An 18805-nucleotide genomic window follows, 5' to 3' on the forward strand; every position below is an offset into this window, starting at 1 on the left:
AATATTCATTATGGTATGTGAGAAAAACCTCCACACCTAAATGAAACATTTCTAGAAAAAGACAAAAAATGCTCATAGATGCTTATTGTACGAAGTTACGGCCCAGCCAAAAGACATTCATTACCTTGATGGGCTGTAAGGACTGGTTGCCCTTCTATGACCCTCAAATAAAGATGCTCCAGGTTTAAGCAAAGATGTACAAAAGTCAACAATATTATTGGTCAGTGTCACAGTCAACAGCTGTAACAATGGATGGCAGCCACACTGCTGGACAGTAAAGCAGCTCCTGAGTCTAGCAAAAAATCTGTTCACAAACTACCCAGGTGACAACTGATTTGTCAGTGGAGCTTTAGAGGTAGAATTATCCTTCCCTTCCTCTTTCCTGTCCCTTTCGTCTGAAATACAGTTTGTTTGCTTCAAGGTCTTCCAAGTTTGCACTGAGAATTATAACTGCTGTGACTCTGGGAGTGATCAGTGTAGGGAATTTTCAAAGGTTTTTCTTCATCCTTAATTGCCCGACACTTTTAAAAGCCTAAGATGATGCTGATTGCTCCTTCCGACTTTCTTTAAATAGTCTTTAAATACAGCTGGACCGTCTTGGCACCTTATGACAGAAAATCACAAGGAACTGCTGAAAAGTGTTTCACATAGCTACACTCTCTGGAACATGGTAAAGAAATTCCTCATCAGACAATTGTAGTCTAATCAGCCCTTTAAAACATTCAGGCTAAAGGGAAATCAACAAAAGAAAACTAGGAGATAATAATCTCTTGGCCCAACTTTAACAACAATCCTCAGTTCCTCAGGACTTCTTAAAGGAATGAAAGTCAAAAGAAATAAGAGTAAGAAAGAACACTTTCCTCTTTATTCCTCAAGAAGACTGGAATGACCTAACACTTTAAAAAATGAAGGAAATGTGATTACCATTCCCTCTCCATCTCTACATCTGAAATATGCTGAAATGCAAAGAAAACAAAACCCATACAGCTTAGAGGATTTTGGAGAGTAAATTTTAAGAACAGAAGCTTTGCATTACTGAAAAAGATAAAATCAGTTAGTAAAAACCTCATCTTCTTGCTGTCAAGACCTTTTTTTCTTTCATGTCTTTCTCTCAAAATCCAGCTCCTGAAAGACCTATACAACAGCACTCTTTCAATGCAGCAAAATGAGAACTTGAGAGTCCGCTGGCTGACACTACCAGCAGTAAGCCTCTCAACTGGTCTCGCTGAATGAAAGAATATGACAAAATTACTTGTTTCAAGGCCCACATGTTGGAGTTGCTTCAACTCCATCTCATTTCATCAAATGCCACCTGATGGCAGCTGGTTGTGCCAGACAAATAGACTGGGAAGATGTGAATCCTATTTCTGGTGGAGAGGACTCAGAACTCTAAGACCATGTCAATGTATGTGCCTTCAGACTGCGCTCAAGCTTGAAGGGGAACCTCAACGTGCTTTTTTATTCACATAAAAAAGTCTCTAACTTGCTTATCCCTACAGTTCCTGAGGATAATAGCTCCAGCCCTCTTTTGTAGTTGAATGAGTACGCCAAGTCAGAGTCCTGACATATTGTAGCAGGCTGTCTGGATGTAAAATTCCTGAGTCTGGCTATTTTCTAATCAGGTTGTCTTCAGGTGGAAGTCACTGTACAAGCCAAATGTATGTAAACCAACTATTCTAACAATGTGGTTAAGCTTAACTGAGTATAAGCTGTAAGATGTGGATAAAAACTGCAGTTGAGGAGCTTCAGAACTTCGATATTGCCAAGCACATACTTCCTAAAACTCAACTCATCACTATAATGGAGAAAAATAGTCAAAGACTGACTCAATGCCATTATAGGTGATACCTTTGGAAAAACACTGAAGTTCTTACAGAGCAACTCACTGCAGGTTTTCTCAATGTATCTTTTCTTTGTACAGGTAACTTCTAATAATTCAGGTGACTAGGAGGCATTTTTACTGATGCAAGTATTTTTCAATTTTAGGATGATACAATACAACTGTAGTTGAACTGCAAGCTGAGAAATACATTTTTTTAAAAAACAATTCCCTGACACATTTCCATTCACATTCATGTTGCAAATTAAAGCTGCTGTATTTATACTGTCATCTGCTGGAATTAACACTTAAAAAATTTATAGATGCTTCATGAGTACCTAGGCTGTATAGAGGTAAGTCACGTATTTCTTTGAAAACTGTTCAGAATTTTGTTAGAATTCAGAACTTGAACACCAAGGACCACAAGATCATTGTTAATACACTTCAATTTATTATTTTATAGGGAATCAATTTCAATTAAAATCCATTGAAATAGTGACTGAAAAAAATTCTATAATATTGATCTTATGGGGGAACCAGCATAGTTAAAATTATTAATCATACTTGAGCATGTCATAAAACACTAGGCTAGTACCCATGTTTTATGATCAAGTCAAATAAAGGCTTTAAAACAACCCACCCTTTCCTTTGTGGAAGATGCCAGAGATCTGCATACTGCTTAGTAATAAAGAAGCAGTTCATAACACTGCTGACTGCCTATGTATAACTAAGTAAATGAAGGTGCTCTATCATATGAAGCATAAATGCCATTAAGAGTAAACTTTTATTTGAATAGAACCACATTCATTTTTAAAATTACAGTAAAGAAAGGCTTTTAAAGAATGTGAATGAAAAGAAGAGAAGCTTTTAAATAAAACAGTTTCTTTTTATACACATAGAAAAGCAACTTTACAAAGGCATAAAAAAGAGAGGGTTTTTTCCTGCCTCCCTTGAATCTTTCCAGTAATTAGAAATTTTTATTGCAATGGCCATAAACTCCAGTAACAACAGGAAGAAAAATGCTTTTGAACTCTTTGGCAACGTTCACCTTTAAGGATTCAAAACAGCAAAACTTCATTTTATGTTTTCAAAAAGGCTTTAAGTGACTTTCATGTTTGTTAAAAGTGCCAATATAGTGAAACACTTTACAAACAGGACACATTCACGCAGGCGCCAGCAATACCAGTTTCATAAAATCACAAAGATGGTGTCACCAAAGCTCATCTGAGCAGAGGGCAATTTGTCCAACTTTCAGACCAATTCTTTTTAGCGTGGGAGTTTACATCTAGGCTTAGCAAGTGGGAATTTATCTCACCCACCTTTAGTCATCTACCGTGCAGACAAATACATCTGCCAACCACCTCAAGCATCTGTAATAATCAATGAAGAACAACAGGTGTAATTCATCTGATGCCTCCGAGGTGTGACTGGTGGATCCGAAACTCAGAGGATGTCTAGCTACTACAGTGTGCACATGATAGTAGGATTGCTTAGAGTGTCTGTGGAAGACAGAAGATATCCAGCTGAAGGCATGCCAAGTTAGGCTTTGGCAGTTTTGGCACCACTGAGGCTGCCAGTGACTAAATTTTAGTTTGTAAAAAACTTCTTGTGAACAACTTGTTTCACACAAGCATGAGACAGATTCCCAATGGACACTAAAAGAATTAGGCAGGGCAATAGTCTTCCAAATGCAGCAATTCTGAGTGCTAGGGAGCCCAAGTGAATGGAACCACAGAGGGGCCAGGGTTCTGGGCTCTGCCTAAACAGCATCTGCTACTATTAGAGGCTCAGTACTGGGACAGAGGGATACTGGATCCAACTGAGCACTTCTTATCTTCTTATTTCCAATGTTATCCACTCAGTTTGACAGTAAAAGTGTTAGTTGATGAAGACAGTCAGGTTTGAAACAGAAGCCCAGCAGTGAACATTTTAATGTACTTTCTAAGGGGTCAGGAGTATAGTTAGGGCTCTGATTTCCTCAGTTCTTTTATAAAGCAACTGTCAAGGGTATGTAGTAACAAAACAAGGGGGAATGGCTTTAGACTGAATGAGAGTAGGTTTAGATTGAACATAAGGAAGAAATTCTTTATTGTGAGAGTGGTGAAGCACTGGAAGAGGTTGCCCAGAGAGGCTGCGGATGCCCCATCCCTGGAAATGTTCAAAGCCAGGCTGGATGGGGCTTTGAGCAACCTGGTCTAGTGGAAGATGTCCCTGTGTCACAGAGGGGTTGGAACTTGATGGTCTTAAAGGTCCCTTCCAACCCGAACCATTCTATGATCAACCCTAATTTTATTCTATGTCCAATTTCTGGAAAAATCTTATTAGAAATGAGAAATGCGTTACATTGTAAATGGCACCATCTTACAATATGTAGACTTGATTTATTTAAACTCTGTGTGAAAGACTGTACCTATTCCTGGAATCCTTTTTACCAGCCCGTTCTTTTCAGCTGGGTAAAAACAAGTGATTTCCACTGGCACTGATCACAAACAGCTGTTGTTAAATAACAGACTTTGACTGCTAAAAACTTTCCTATTTAGTCTTTCATGACTGGCAGCAGCATAAGCAGCAATATTTTACTTGTTTTTCTTAAACTTTGAGAAAAATTGTTTTTTCTCTTTCCAATTTACACATGAGTGGGGAAATACATACATATATATGTGTGTGTTTATATATATGTATATATATTCACTAAACATGTAAGACAGCTTTGGGTATGCATTAGGTCAGAAGGACTAAACTTCCCAGACCAAATTTTCCAGTAGACTGACTTCTGAGAAATTTGAAAAGCAGGAATGAAAAAAAAAAATCAACATTAATAAAATAAGAAAACCAGACAACTGCGATCATGTTCTTGTAATCATACAAAACAGCTAATACAACAATCCCAGTAGACTGAATTGCAATATTATTTATAGAAACACATAAAAATGCAAGCACATCATAATGTTATACAGCTAAATTCTTGCCAGAAGTTCATCAATACAAATTTCATAGTTGCTACATGTTTCCTTATTCACATTGCAAACTAATATACTACACATACTGAAGGACGATTCTGTGCTAAACCTATCCAGAGTGCATTACAATGTATTGTCCAGTGTATTGGAACTTATTTTACCTGTCAGCTGAATCACTCAGTTATTCAATATGAATATGTATTAGCATCACAGCAATAGCTAAAAGGTAACTAACAGTACTATAGTAATTCAATGGTCTGCCAGGGACCATTGATTGCACCGCAAAGTATATTCTTCGGGTTAGAAACCAGCCACATGGAATTCAAATAACTGATGCCATAGATGGAATTTGATATTTATCGCCACTGATGCATGTATTTAGACATTTTATCTGCGCTCAGATACACACTCCACATACAATATTGTGTTTCAGCTAAAACAAATGAAAACCATACAGAACCCCTAAGTGCATACTTGTAACCTGAAAAAAAATTATTTTCAGAAGTCTTAACAGTGCCTAAAGTCTGAAAAGCCTCTCAGGAACAACCACAGCTTCTGACTCCAGAGCCTGCATCCTCTGTTAAGTGTTGAAACTGTCCTCGACTGGAAGTGGGACAAATACAACCAAGACTGCTCTTTTGTAGGCTAATAGATGGTGACAAAGTTGTTTTACATTCTTGGAAAGTGGTGTTAAGTACAAATGCAATGGTTCCTACAGTCGTACAGGAAAAAAGGACATACAAATAAACCCATATTGAGAAGCAGGTTAAGATTTCTTTACCTATAATCAGACAATTTAGCATGCTGAGTCCTGGAACACAGTTTTCATGCTATGATAAGGGATAAACTACTACTACTGGGTAATTTCTGACAGTGTTTCCATGATACACTTTGTGTTCAACTCACAAGGTCTCTCAGACATTTTGGAGCATAACAGGAGCACAGAGTAAAGGAAATCAGCTGGGAATTAAACTTGCTGGAGCTTTTCCAAAATACCAAGTTTTTTTTTCTGTGCCTTGGATAGATGCCATATATGCAACCTATGCACGAAACATTTGCATAGTAATTTGTGCTCTAAGAAGAAAGGCCCTTCCTGACTAGCTGGAAGCTCCAGGGTTAGGGAAAAGAAAATGGTGAGGTCAACACAATGAAAACAAAAGAATGTGTCTCTGGTAAGAGGACAGTCAAGATTTCAAATGCTACAGGCCTCGGAATACAACAGAGACATGAAACTAAGATTCCTCAAGTGTAACACACTTCTTCCCAGCTGCCTGGAAAGGCAAACACACTACCTACCTGGAGCACTCACAGAGGCAACATCTGGTGTTTTTTACAGACAAGAAAGAACATTTTTGACGGAAGGAACTCATGTTCTTCAGGTGGCAAAACCTTGGGTCCAGAATGTACGCAAGGAAGAAAATAGTACATGCTGGAAGTGTAACAGGATGACTTTATCGCAAACCTCAGTTGCACTGACTTCTTTACAGGGATGACAAAGAAATGGGCTGATCTCAAACAACACTTCTTCTAGGGACATGAAGGACAGTAAGCAACAACAGTTCAGATGCCACAGGATCCATAAAGCCTACACAGCACAAGGACAGCAACCTGCAATTGTCTTCTCTTCGCTCCAGTTGACCTTTCAGTTTTGCACTTTGCAAGGTCCTATGTTCTCAAAATTTCTGACCACTCAAGTCCCTTTTCAAGCAGGTGTATAACTCCAAATCATTCATGCTGTGTACTGGAGCCACCACAGCAGGGAAGGTCTTGATATATGGGAATTCAGAAGACGGGAGTGAGTCTAGTACATTAAAACTTTGATTATAGAAAATGACAACAAATCTCACATGCAGTGATGCAAGCTGGAATGACAGTGCTCAGGTTCCTCCCAACTTTACATTCAGAAGGAAAAAGTGGATAAGGTGAACAGGAAGTAGCATTACATTTCTGACAGACTAGGAGAGTTCAGTGTCAAATAGCTCAAATTTTCATGAAGCCTGCCTTTAGTATTAACAGGCTGATAATGCTGTCAAAATCCTTGTAAAACACTTTGGCTAAGGAGGGTTTCATGGTCCTGACTTACTCACCACACACACCCTGAAGACAATGTTTCTGTTAAAAAGTTCCTCTAAAACTGAGTGAATGATCCATCACTAGAATAAATGGCTCTTACTTGTTCTTTGCTCAGTCATAGAATCATAGAATGGTTTGGGCTGGAAGGAACCTTAAAGATCATCTAGATCCAACACTCCTGACCTAGGCAAGAACATCTTGCCCAGGTTGCTCAAAGCCCCATCCAACCTGGCCTTGAACACTTCCAGGGATGGGGCAGCCACAGCTCTCTGGACAACCTGTACCAGTGCCTCACCACCCTCACAGTAAAGAATTTCTTCCTTGTGTCCTACCTAAACCCACTCTCTTTCCTTTTGAAGCCATTAGCCCTTGCCTTATCACCATGTGTCCCTAAAAAGTCCCTCTCCAGCTCCTTGTAGGTCCCCTTTGGGTACCAGGAGGCTGCTATAAGGTCTTCCCAGAGCCTTCCCTTCTCCAGGCTGAACAAGCCCAACTCTCTCAGCCTGTCTTCACAGAAGAGGTGCTCCACCCCTCTGATCATCTTCATGGCCCTCATCTGTACTCACTCCAACAGGTTCATGTCTGACTTCCTCTTTGTTGGGATGCATTCCTCTTGAGCTTAGAGGAAGATGAGATGCAACTTTGATGGTCCTTGAGTTCCCTTCCTGGAAGAATACAGTGCTAGGGTTACCCTGACAGGTTTTGAATGAAATGTATGGTATGTTAGAAATAAGAAGAAAGGGAGGGAGGAAGGCAGGCAGGCAGGAAGGATCTTACTGTGACTAACATTGGGCACATATGTATTTCAGCAGCTGAGTATCAGTACAGAATGAGCAGAAAACTTACTGAGGAAATAATTTCAACAGGTATCAACTGCTGAGATGATTTTCAATGGAGCACAAAGCTTTGTTCAAACACATTTTGCTAGCAGGAGAAATAATGGCCTGGCAATATATTCATGTAGCACTTTGCCCCACATAAAACTCACAGAGGAGCTTAGGGGCCCAACATCATCTTAAATGTAGACATCATATAGTCCAAATCCAAAAATGCTTCTTCAGCTCAGCCCTTTGAGCAGATTGCTGTCTGTGGATACTTTGCTCAGAATCACATACCACTGCTCTATCACTTTGAGGACAGTCTCTTCTATGTTAGCCCAAAGCAGGACTTGCATTGAGAAATCTCAAAATAACTTCTTCCTTCTCTGTGTAGTTATGTAAGGCATTTTTTTAAAAAAAGATCTTTCAACTCAGGCTTACAGTGATAACAGTATAATAATGGTGTTTCCAACAGTGTGCAGCTCTCCCCAAGAGACACTGGAAGATATTTTGTCAAATTAGTTCCTCAACATCACTAAGTCTGAGAAAAAAAGCATAGATCAGTAGTTAGGCCTGTGCCCTTCTATCCTAGTGGAGGCTGGATAGTGTTTCTGGCAATGATAGCCTCAATCAGGCAGTTCTTGCTCCAAAGAAAAGTCTTCCTAAAACTGAAGACAAGACTTCAAACACACAGTCACATAGTATTCTGGCTTTAAGATCCCCAGAACAGACTGGATGGTGTCTTGAATGAAGATGAATGAAACAGTTTTAAGTCATTTTCTGCAATAGGAATAGAAAAGAATGGTACTGTGGTTTTAAAATGAGTTTAACTTTCTCTGCAGACAACGGAACACAAAACCACTTAAAATATCTGGTAAGTATTATATAATGCTTTTTAGAAACTTTCCCTGCTTGCTCCAGTTTCAACTGGGGTATGAACTAAAGTCAGTGGAAGACTTTTTGCTGACATCAATGGGCTCTGAATTAGGACCTCATTGCTTGCAACCCAGCTTGTGTGCTACATTAATTCAGAAATGGATTTTAACGGTTTCTTTCACCTCACAATCTCTTGAGTTGTGCACTGAGAGACAGAGGGCTTTTTTTCCTACTCTTTTTGGAGGACTTTTTAGAGGACAGTAAAGCACAATGCAGCAATAGCTACAGTGTGACCTGCACTTTGCAAGTGGAATTTCCAGAAGGAAGAAACTGCTTTTCAGAGAAAAAATGTTCTCCAAGTGTTCCCCAAAACAAAAAACCACTTATAGAAATCTATTCCAGTAACAACCTGGATTAGGAAAATATAAATCATAATAAGAATATGAGTGGACACAGTCTGAAGAAACTGGGAAAAGGGACAGAACCAGTTTTGGAGAACAACTGACATACAAACAGCTTTACAGACTGCACTGCAGTTGAGAAATAACATCCTAACCTTAGTACTTTTAAGCAAGCATTTTCAACAGACACATGCTCCAACTTGGTGTAAATGAAGCAACAAGGGGCAGGAATACTGCTGTCATCCCGTCACTTCACTGTCCCCCCACTATGGAATCGTACAATTAACACAGCTGTGCTACAGAGAGGAATGTTCTTATAAACTGTTGTTCTGCCCCATAACTTCAGCTCTATTTAAGATGAAAATAAACACGATTTTGGTTCTTCTAGTTTTTTAAAAGAAAGAGTTTTAAAACTCTCTGCTTACTCTATTTTTATACACCTGAAACGTGCCTGCTCTCATACCACGCTTGGTGGACCAATAGTACATGAAGATTGCTGGCTTCTGACTTTCAGACAAGAGGTTTTACAGTCCATGAGGTCCATTCACAGATTTGTTTATTAAAATTGTATTTCTATTGTTTGTACTGTTTTCTTCCCCTCAAGGACAGGTTGCTCATGCTCCCTCACACAGCTATTCCCAGCTGAGCTCTGAAACACAGGGCAACAACAAGCTCTTGTGGCTGGTGGTCACACCAGCAGCCACCAAGCCCTAAAAACCATAGCTCTGAATGCAGTGTGTTTTGCCTCTCTTAACTGACCCACTCTGTTACCAGCTGTGGGTACTTGCTCACATGGTTAAGCTATAACAAACTACAAAAAGAAGAATAAATTCTTTTGACAGAAATTCTCAGTTCAAGCAGTTTCACCAAGGATATATTGGAGTGACACTGAAGTACAGCACAATGGCTAGCACCACTGTGGGGGAAGACAGCTAGAGCTGCATAACACCAGCTTTTTGTTAAGCTTGTACTGCCTTTCATAAAGCATATGATGGCTTGCCTTTATGGGATTGAACTTAATAACAATGTTCCTTCTACATGGAAGAGAGAGACTACATTAAACACACATCCATGCATCTATCCCTAGCGCATCCTTCATAGTCCAGCATCCTTTTACCAAAGTCCAAACTTCTATCCTCAACTGCATGAGCAAGGAATAGATCTTACATGATGCTGCCACAAAGTCCTTGAAATGGCAGTCACCACTGTCTGACTTGATCATAAGTCATACACCAGTTGATGTGTCCATAGGAGAACCAGAGAGGAATGATAAAGGAGAAGCCAGGAAACACGTAGTTCTCAATGTCAAATACAGGTTTATCTGGACTGCAGCAATCAACTGGTCCAAATTTATAGCTAATGGGTCTTCATTGTCAAATCCCAACTTTCATAAGCAGGCTGATAACAATGCTGGTGGGTGACCAGAACTTCACAGTCCATCAAACCCTCCAGATGCAGAGGAAGAGAGAATTTGGCCAGCTCCGAAGAGGAGGAATAATGGACAAAAGGAAAAAGAACAGTTCTAAACATCTGGGGAGGACATTTATGCTTCAGCAGGTGTACTGCCTTTGAAATGACATAAGATGAGGTAAGCTCATATTTACAGCTCATGGCAAGATGAAGGAGCCCTAGAACTCCTCATCACAATCCACAAGACACCAAGCCTGAAGGAACAATTCAGTTGAGACATCAGCTCTTTCAGATAAAATGCAGCTTACTCAACTAATCAGAGAGTTTTTTCCCCAAACACAGTGAGCAAGGCTTAATTAAGAACATAATATCATGTGTGAAGGACATTTTGTTAAAAATACACTGCATGTTCTCTATTTTTTTCATATGATGTGACATATAATGGGCACTGAACCAAAACACCACAGAAGTATGTGGTTTATGCTATCTCACTGGAGTACCAAATAACATTTAACATTGAGAAAGTATTGCAGACATATAGTAGAGGATCTCTAAATGTTCCTTTACAGTATTGCTACAATAATTGCTTTTCTTCCATGTTACCACAGCCATTTAGAAGCCTTTATAGAGAGCTAGTCATCATAAAACATCTTAACCTCATTTGGAAAATATGTACAACCATTTTGTTACTTCTCCTTCCCTGTCTCCTAATCTAGACTTCATATTGAGCCCAGTTTTCCATTTTTTTAGCAGCATACATTACAAGCAACTCTATTCAAGTCAATAAAATTACTCCTTCCTGAAGAAGGAATCAGTCCTCTGCAAAAAACCAGAGTCTAACAGGTAATTTTCCACTGCAACTCTTACCATAAAACAGGTTACAGAAATTACTTTTTATCTAACACTGAAAGTAAACAATTGATGCAAAATGTGCACTGTTTTTAAAGACAGTACGTTCACTACCTGTGCCCTTTATATGTAATTACTTTCATCTGAGTAAGCAGACAGTTAAGTAAGACTACCATCAAGCCTATTGATCATGCAAAACAGGCAGCTGAACATCTCCATTTATTTGTGCGTTATTTTACCTTTTGTTCCCCCCTCGGAAAGCACGTGGAATCCATGAGACATTTTCACGCACCATTGCTTGCAGGAGAACGTCAAGTCACCTTTTATGCCCTCAGGCAAATGTCTCCTACCTGATCTCAGTAACTGTCTGTATCAAAATTGTTTTTCATACCTTGTGTAAGCAGCTGGAGGTTTCGGACTTCTTCTCTCACCTTCAGCTGAAGGACTTGCTGCAGAATGTGCTGTCGCAGGCTTTCCTGGGCAATACCCATTCGTTCAAGCTTTTTGTCAGTAAGTCTCAGCAAAGCACGGCCTGGGTGCAAAAGATACAATGAAAAAATCACCCAAGGATTTCCATTAACGCAATAGTCTCACTCTGACAGTATAATTTGCTACAGAAAAGATTCTCAGCCCTGAAGGACCTCAGCCTGAGAAGATAGTGTTTCATCAGTTAGGTACTTCCTTACTGTTAGAGATCTGTGCACCACTCCTGCCTTTTCTTTCGATTTTCTGTATTGTTCTGGTGTTTTTTTTGAGAGATACAGGCATTTAAAATAGGTATCTTATGCCATTTGGGACAACCAATTGCTGTTCTTCAGTGTCAGTTGGTTTCCCACAGGCAGGATATCCCCTATAAGTCTACCATTGACACGGGTGCCTAAGAAGACCCTCATCTCTATTCAATCATCTGTATTACTGTCAAGAAACCAGCAACAGTGGACTTCACAAATTAAATCAATTTCAGATATACTGAGGATGAATATTGTTGCAATTCAGATATATCTATAGTGTAACAGCACCATTCTCCAATATGATTCTGTACTTTATGGTTCAGCTTTCCAAATCCCTCTCAACAGTAAACTATCACAGCAAAACAGAAGAAAATAAAAAGCCAGAGATTTCTATCAATGATATCTAAATAATTCCTGAAAAATATTTTGTCCAACTATAAAAAGACATCTACTCCACTATAAGGAGCCTATGGTCTTTGCAGGCTATCACTCCCAGTTTGTGACTTATCTTTACTATTAGGTTAATGTTGAACCAGAGTCCAAGGCAGATTGTAGATGCTAAAAAAATCAATCAATCTACATTCCCCAGATTCTGCTAGTGGAACTCTGACTCCATCTTTTGGGCATCACTGCTATAAATAAACAGGAGGAAGGCTGTACACTGGCTGAGCCAACACTAAGGAAGTATTTGGATCAAGCAGAGAAACAAAGCATCGAGCAGTGCTTTACCAGAGGAAGAAAACCAAAACTTACTTTCTTTGGTCTTCATCACTGCACCACTTCACCAAGAGAGGAGTCTCTTAGTAGTCTTCCACTGACTCTTGATTCCTTGTATATATATTTGTTATCTAAAGGTGCCCTGGCCAATACCAACAAATCAAACTGGAGGTGCATTGATACTACCTTGAAAATGACATGTTGTTTGGTACACTTTTTTAAACAAATTCAACTTTTTACCTCTTCTAGTTCTTTTTAATTGTTAAAAATTCCTTCTTTGATTTCTCAGGTTTTATTCTGAAACCAGAAGAAGATAGCAAAGAGTAGGGTTTCCCTCTGCAACACAACGATCTCTGTGCTACCACTACTGTGGTTTTTGGATGAATGGTACAATTTAGCTCATCAGAAAGTATTACTCAACACAGCAAGATAAGGCCCTTATTCAATCTCCTTCCTTACAAAACAGCAATGAGTACAGAATTTTTATAATTATTTTAATTAAAAAATTTAAGATAAATGCCAAGAGTTTAAAGGGGTGCATAATTTTTGCCCCAAACCAAGCAGTTAGGGGTATGCCCTTCACTAACTGCTAGATTTCACTCACAAGCAGTTCTCTGAAGTGGTTAGTAAAATCTTGATATGATGATGCAATGTAAAATACTGGGATATTACTATTAATAAAGCAAGATGTTACTGATCAGATAAAAATGACAGTGTTCATAGATCTTCTGCCCTTCTGTGTCTCTCAAGCACTACATACTACAGAGGATGACCTTTTGATTAGGAAAGCTTTTTTTGAAATCATAAACAAGAAGAATTCTAAGGGTTAATGTAATAACAAAATATGGAAATTAGTCTCTTACAGATCAATGCCAGCTGTCCAATTCCCCTGGTGATAAAGGCAGCAATAATTACTTCAATTTTTATTTGTCTTATCTCACTAAAACATCTTAAAGCAATTTATAAAGATGTATAACAGTTCAGGAGTATCGTCTGTAATGTCAATCTAGCAACTGAAAGCAAATAAAAAAACAAATCATCAATTTAAAGAGCGACAACACACATCATCTTAGGGCAGAGAGTCAGCAACAGTAATATGAAAGGACAGACAGAGGCCATGCATCTTATCCAGTGCCCTCCACCTGTTTTTGGCCATGGGTAGTCATTACTCTTTCCTTCCTCTGGGCAACTCTTTATTTCACATTCAAATCGGTTTTCTACCCTAGTCATTGCTTTTGGAAGTTGAGTGTGCACAAAAAAGAAACATCTATTTTCAACTCTTGGCATGCCAGTTCCTCTGCAGCTTAGGCTCAAAGCACAATGCCATTGGAAAAAATTGTCTTTGACTCATATTATCTGCAGCAGCTTGCACAAGTTGCCTTAAATTAACTCTTTCTTGCACAAAATCCAAAGTGACATGTTGAGGAAGTGATGAGGCAAGAAAGCAAACATTCAAATGTGGCATTTCAAGAATGCAATAAGTGATCCGAAGTGTGAAAATTCAATCCTCCCCATACTTTCTTTCCCCTCAGCCCTTAGAACAACAACATCCAAGCCAGAACCAGAATAATTTTTCATTCTGATAGCAAATCATGTTCTTTGAAAAGATATTGCTAATGCCTAGATCAGTCACTAAAGCCAATTAGTTACCAAGGCCAAGATCCTGATAATCAGTTAATGATTTTGGATGCATTACTGTCTTGCTTCCTGTACTGTACATATCTGAAAGAGTAACGATTTGGTGTTAAGAACTCTGCGTTATTGAACATTGAAACCAATTATCCAGAGAATTTGTAGAATCTCTGTCTTTGGAAGCACTCAAAGCCTGTCTGACAAGGTCCTGAGTTGTACTTGCCCCTGCTTTGAGTAGGGGGTTGGATTAGATGATTGCTAGACATGCCTTCCAACATCATCTGTCCTGTGAAATAACCTGCATGAAGGATCTCAATCTAAAGATCTATTTTCTTTGAAAAAGCTAAGATTAACAAAGGAAATTAATAAAAATACACAAGAGATGGTCGTTTTGTCAAGCATCGTGGTTAAAACAGAGAGACAACTATACAGTAAAAATTCAGGATAGATTTTTAATTTTCAGAGAGTGCTGGATAGAATATATTGTCAAGAGTAGAACATGTGGCAAAAGTAACATTTTCTAAAATTGTACACTGGTCTTTGCTCAGACACAAGTAGAAGGAACTTGACTACCATCGCAGGAAAATTTCCCAACACCACAAAACTAGCACTACCTCTCAGATGTAGCAGCTACCTGCCTAATAGAGAACAGGACACTTTTTTCAAAAGCACCTTGACCAATAGAACCATAAAGATTGCAGTGACAAACATCTAGGCCTTGGCTCTAGCTAGTTGCAAGGCTGGAAATCAAATGTTTTACACAAAACCCCACAATTCCCTCAGTGTCTGTACACATTTTTAGCACATAAACCCCAGCCCTCTCATACTCAGGGCAGATCAGCTGTGGAATGTTTGGAGACACCCTGAGGGCAGATACAAAATATAAAACACTATCCAGCTTAATAATGGATCGATGGCCTAATTTTTTCTAATATGACTTAGCTGCTGCAGATCTCATTTGATCAAGCTGGGACTAGATGAAAATTTGAATGGAGGGAGAAACATTGCATGCCACAGAAGATTAGCATGAATATAAGCATTGGTCCAATGAGGCTGGCACTGGCCCTAGAGCAAGGAACATGGCACAGTCTGCTGTACCTAATCAGAAATGCTCGTACCTCCCTGCACTGGTATAGCCTATTGCTCTTCACCCAGCTGCCAGTTCACAGACACACAGAGGGACAGCTTGCAAGAAGCCTTGAAAGAATACTTGTGATGCAGGAGAATGGACAGGTAAGAAAGGACTTCTTAAGCATGTAGAAAGAACCAAAGGAGTACAGGCAAATGAGAACAGATAGTTAGTAAGAGCCTGATCTCACACAAAATACTGAAAAAAACTATGAGTAATTTAAAGCTGATGAAAATGATAAACCACTAGTGGGAACAAATGATGTGTGTGAAGTATGGCCAGTAAAGGTGATCTTGTCTCCTGAGTACAATATGATAGGTATACCTAATTAACAAGACAAGATGTTCAGTTTACTTACCATGGGGCACAGAACCTAAGAAATGAAGTTTCCTGGAGATTCCAAGGACACTAAAAAAGGCCCCAGTGCCAGACCAACAGCCTATGTTCAGAGTGTCAGTAGTGACAGTAGGAGATGCATTCTGGGAGAGCTATTGGGAGGGCTACTTTCTGAAGTTATTCCCTTTGTACCACAACAACATCCAGAACTATTATACTAGAGTTATTAGAGAGCACATAATTTTAACACCTACTTATTGTCCTGATGTCCCTAAATTTCTTTTTTTGATCTTCCTGATACTGTCTGCTTCTGTAGCTTCCTGGGGTACAAATTCCAGAAGCTCACTCTCCATTTTTGTCTGTCTTATATTGATTTCCTACTAAATGCTCCCAGTGTTTGCTAGGTCTTGCATTGCAGGATTTGGTTAACAGGTCAACATTCAGCTGTTGATTCTATGGTCTGTAAACTTCAGTCATATGCCTTCTGGTCATATTTCTGATGGATTCAGCTGACAGACCTAGAAAACCTGAAAAAACAGGAACATAAGATTCCCTAAACCTCTAAATTATGCAAGATGAAAACTTTTTTATCTTTTATACTTTAATGTCACAAATGCCATTTTATTCTTAGTTAATGGATTAACAGTGTGCTCTGATTTTTCAAACATGTTGCTTTTGTGTTTACTTGAAATAGTCTGGTCACAGCTTTCCTCTTGCTTATATAGGCTGAATGTTGGCTTATTTTGACTTCAGTGCTTAAAAACAAGCCTTGCTGGACATATCAAGCAAGAAATTTCCATGACAGAGACACAGACATTACTATCACTGTTCAGGTGCTGGTGAGACACAAGGATAAAACTCTCATCACATAATCAGGAAAGAATGCAAACAAGAACGGGCAAGAGAGAGGCTATGACTTCATAGTAAGGAATGGCAAAATTATGAGAGGAGGTGAGAAAAAGAATAGTCACCTACAGAACATTAATGGCCTCACGATGGCAGTGGAGGGAGATGAACACTGGGAAAAGAAAAGAACTAATAAACTTGGGAACTGACTTGAAGAGTGAACAAGTGGATATAAATATAATTGAGGATCCTGGGTTCAGAAACATCTTGTAAAAGCAGCAGCATAAACCAGAAATCAATCCAATTTTCAGAGCAAACTTGATATGACTTCATGATGCTTTTCTTGGTAACCAATCGGATCTTCTACAGTCCTATATTTTCTGCTCTCTACATGAGAATTTAAGAGCACGTCTCTCCTTCTCATGCCTGTCTCATCCCTAGTCAACTAGACAAATCAGCCACTTTGTCATCAATGTCTTGTGGCAAATCCACAGCTTTTCCTGCAAAAGCAGTTAGATCTGGCTTGTCTTACTAATGATTTTAGCTGTAAGACTAATGCAGACTCTGGATAAACTGCAGTTTGCATTACCACCCTCTTTGCCCCACTTCAGCTATCCAGTATGTCACTAATCAGGGAAGATACTTGCTTTAAAAGTAAAAATGGATTCATTTTTCATTAGACTTACTATAGCAGCAAATACATTATTGATCCAGTGCCAGCATAACGGCAGCCGCCAGCCTGCGCAAAGGAGATTTAGCCCCCAAAATTGCTATTGGTAGCTGCCTGGTACTTCTGATATGATGAGCAACTCTCAACTGGCAATCAGCTTAAATAGAGAGGAGACACAAGGGATACTGGTACAGAAACAAAGCAGAAGGAAAAAGAGTTTCTAATGATAGGGACCAGGAGGAACAAATGAGATTATTTAACCTTGATGAATATCAGAGAACTGAGGAACATCAGATCCAGCATTCTTGTGCTTTCTCATCCCGTTCAAAAAAGTAGCAAACCAGCATGAAGCTGTAGGATTTACTTTCTGCTAAGACACATGAATGGGAAAAGCACATGACTCCAGTATGTCTCCAATGGAAGCACAGGAAAGCATAGGAAGGCATATCATGTATCAAGTTAGCTTTGGAGACACTTTTATTTGTTAGCATCATCAAAGATGATTCTATGGCTTTTTTCTCATTCATTATTTGCTGGATCTGGATAAGACCAGCTCTATAATAAAGTTTCTCAAAGAAAACACTGTCATACTGGTCAATAAATGTTTGATCAAACTCAGAAAAGCAGCTATGTAAACAAAGGCACTTTCTGAAAATTATCTGCATCCTTTGTCTCAGCATCATGTCTGTTTATAGTTCTGACAAGAGGAAGCAATGACTATTGTTACTGATGCCAGTAAGTCTACAATAAACTGGGTTTATTTCAAAAAAACTCCTCTCAGGTCACAGTTCCCTTGCACAATTCTGTCCTTCCTCCACACTTCAGAACCATTAGCATTAACAGGATACAAAAGAAAAGTAATTCAACATAATCTTTAACTTAGCTGCATTATCAAATACATAATTAGCAACAACTAAGACATGACTTTGTTTCTAAATTTGTCTGTTTCTGATGAATGGTTTAAGATGTCAGTGTTGCCTCTGTGAAGCTATTTAACTCAGATTATTTAGTTTCGTACAACTTCCTCTCACCTTAGTGCTGCCTTTCCCAGTTCCCTCCATATTCCATCAAATATCATTGTCATTTTCTAGTCTCAGTTTTGACACAGTCCTTTGAGCTGTACACCACCTGTTCAGTGATGGTCTCTGAAATTGTACCATGTGAGGAGATATCTTTCTCACATTCAGGTTTTCCTTGACTCTTCCCAAGGATGTCTCCTGGCTAGCTACCCCCAGCTGTTTCTCCACAGCCATCACTGCCTTGGGGGCTCCTATGCCCTGCTACACAGGCTCAAGCATGTCTGGCTCAGCTCAGACACAGCAATGTTGGATTTATGCTATTGAACAAAACCAACACACCTACAGTAATGGGGAAGTCATGCACAAATGCTGAAAGACAGTGAGTTAACAGAGCATAGATCTCGAATACTCATTTTAGGAACAACGCTTCAAAAGTACCCTTATCCTCTCCCTGGTAAACACTTACTTCTGGACAAGCAGCTCGAAAAAGTCCAAGTACCTTGAAAATTAATGCTGAAG

General features: G+C 39.1%; 1 protein-coding gene across 4 annotated transcripts in view; it reads right to left on the bottom strand.

Moving 5' to 3' along the window:
* Positions 1-18805, bottom strand: part of SAMD12 (sterile alpha motif domain containing 12) — a 177698-nt gene that overhangs the window by 80001 nt on the left and 78892 nt on the right. For 3 of the 4 annotated variants that reach the window (XM_051778508.1, XM_051778506.1, XM_051778507.1), the window contains exon 4: positions 11598-11738. In XM_051778508.1, the coding sequence (XP_051634468.1) occupies positions 11598-11738 (141 nt within the window). Of the gene's footprint in view, positions 1-9809; positions 10427-11047; positions 11050-11597; positions 11739-18805 lie in introns of those variants that run through there. The other variant, XM_051778509.1, reaches the window with a different exon arrangement.

This window comes from Manacus candei, unplaced genomic scaffold (genome assembly GCF_025592945.1).
Source record: "Manacus candei isolate 608988 ecotype Guabito, Panama unplaced genomic scaffold, ASM2559294v1 h1tg000013l, whole genome shotgun sequence".
Classification (NCBI taxonomy): domain Eukaryota; kingdom Metazoa; phylum Chordata; class Aves; order Passeriformes; family Pipridae; genus Manacus; species Manacus candei.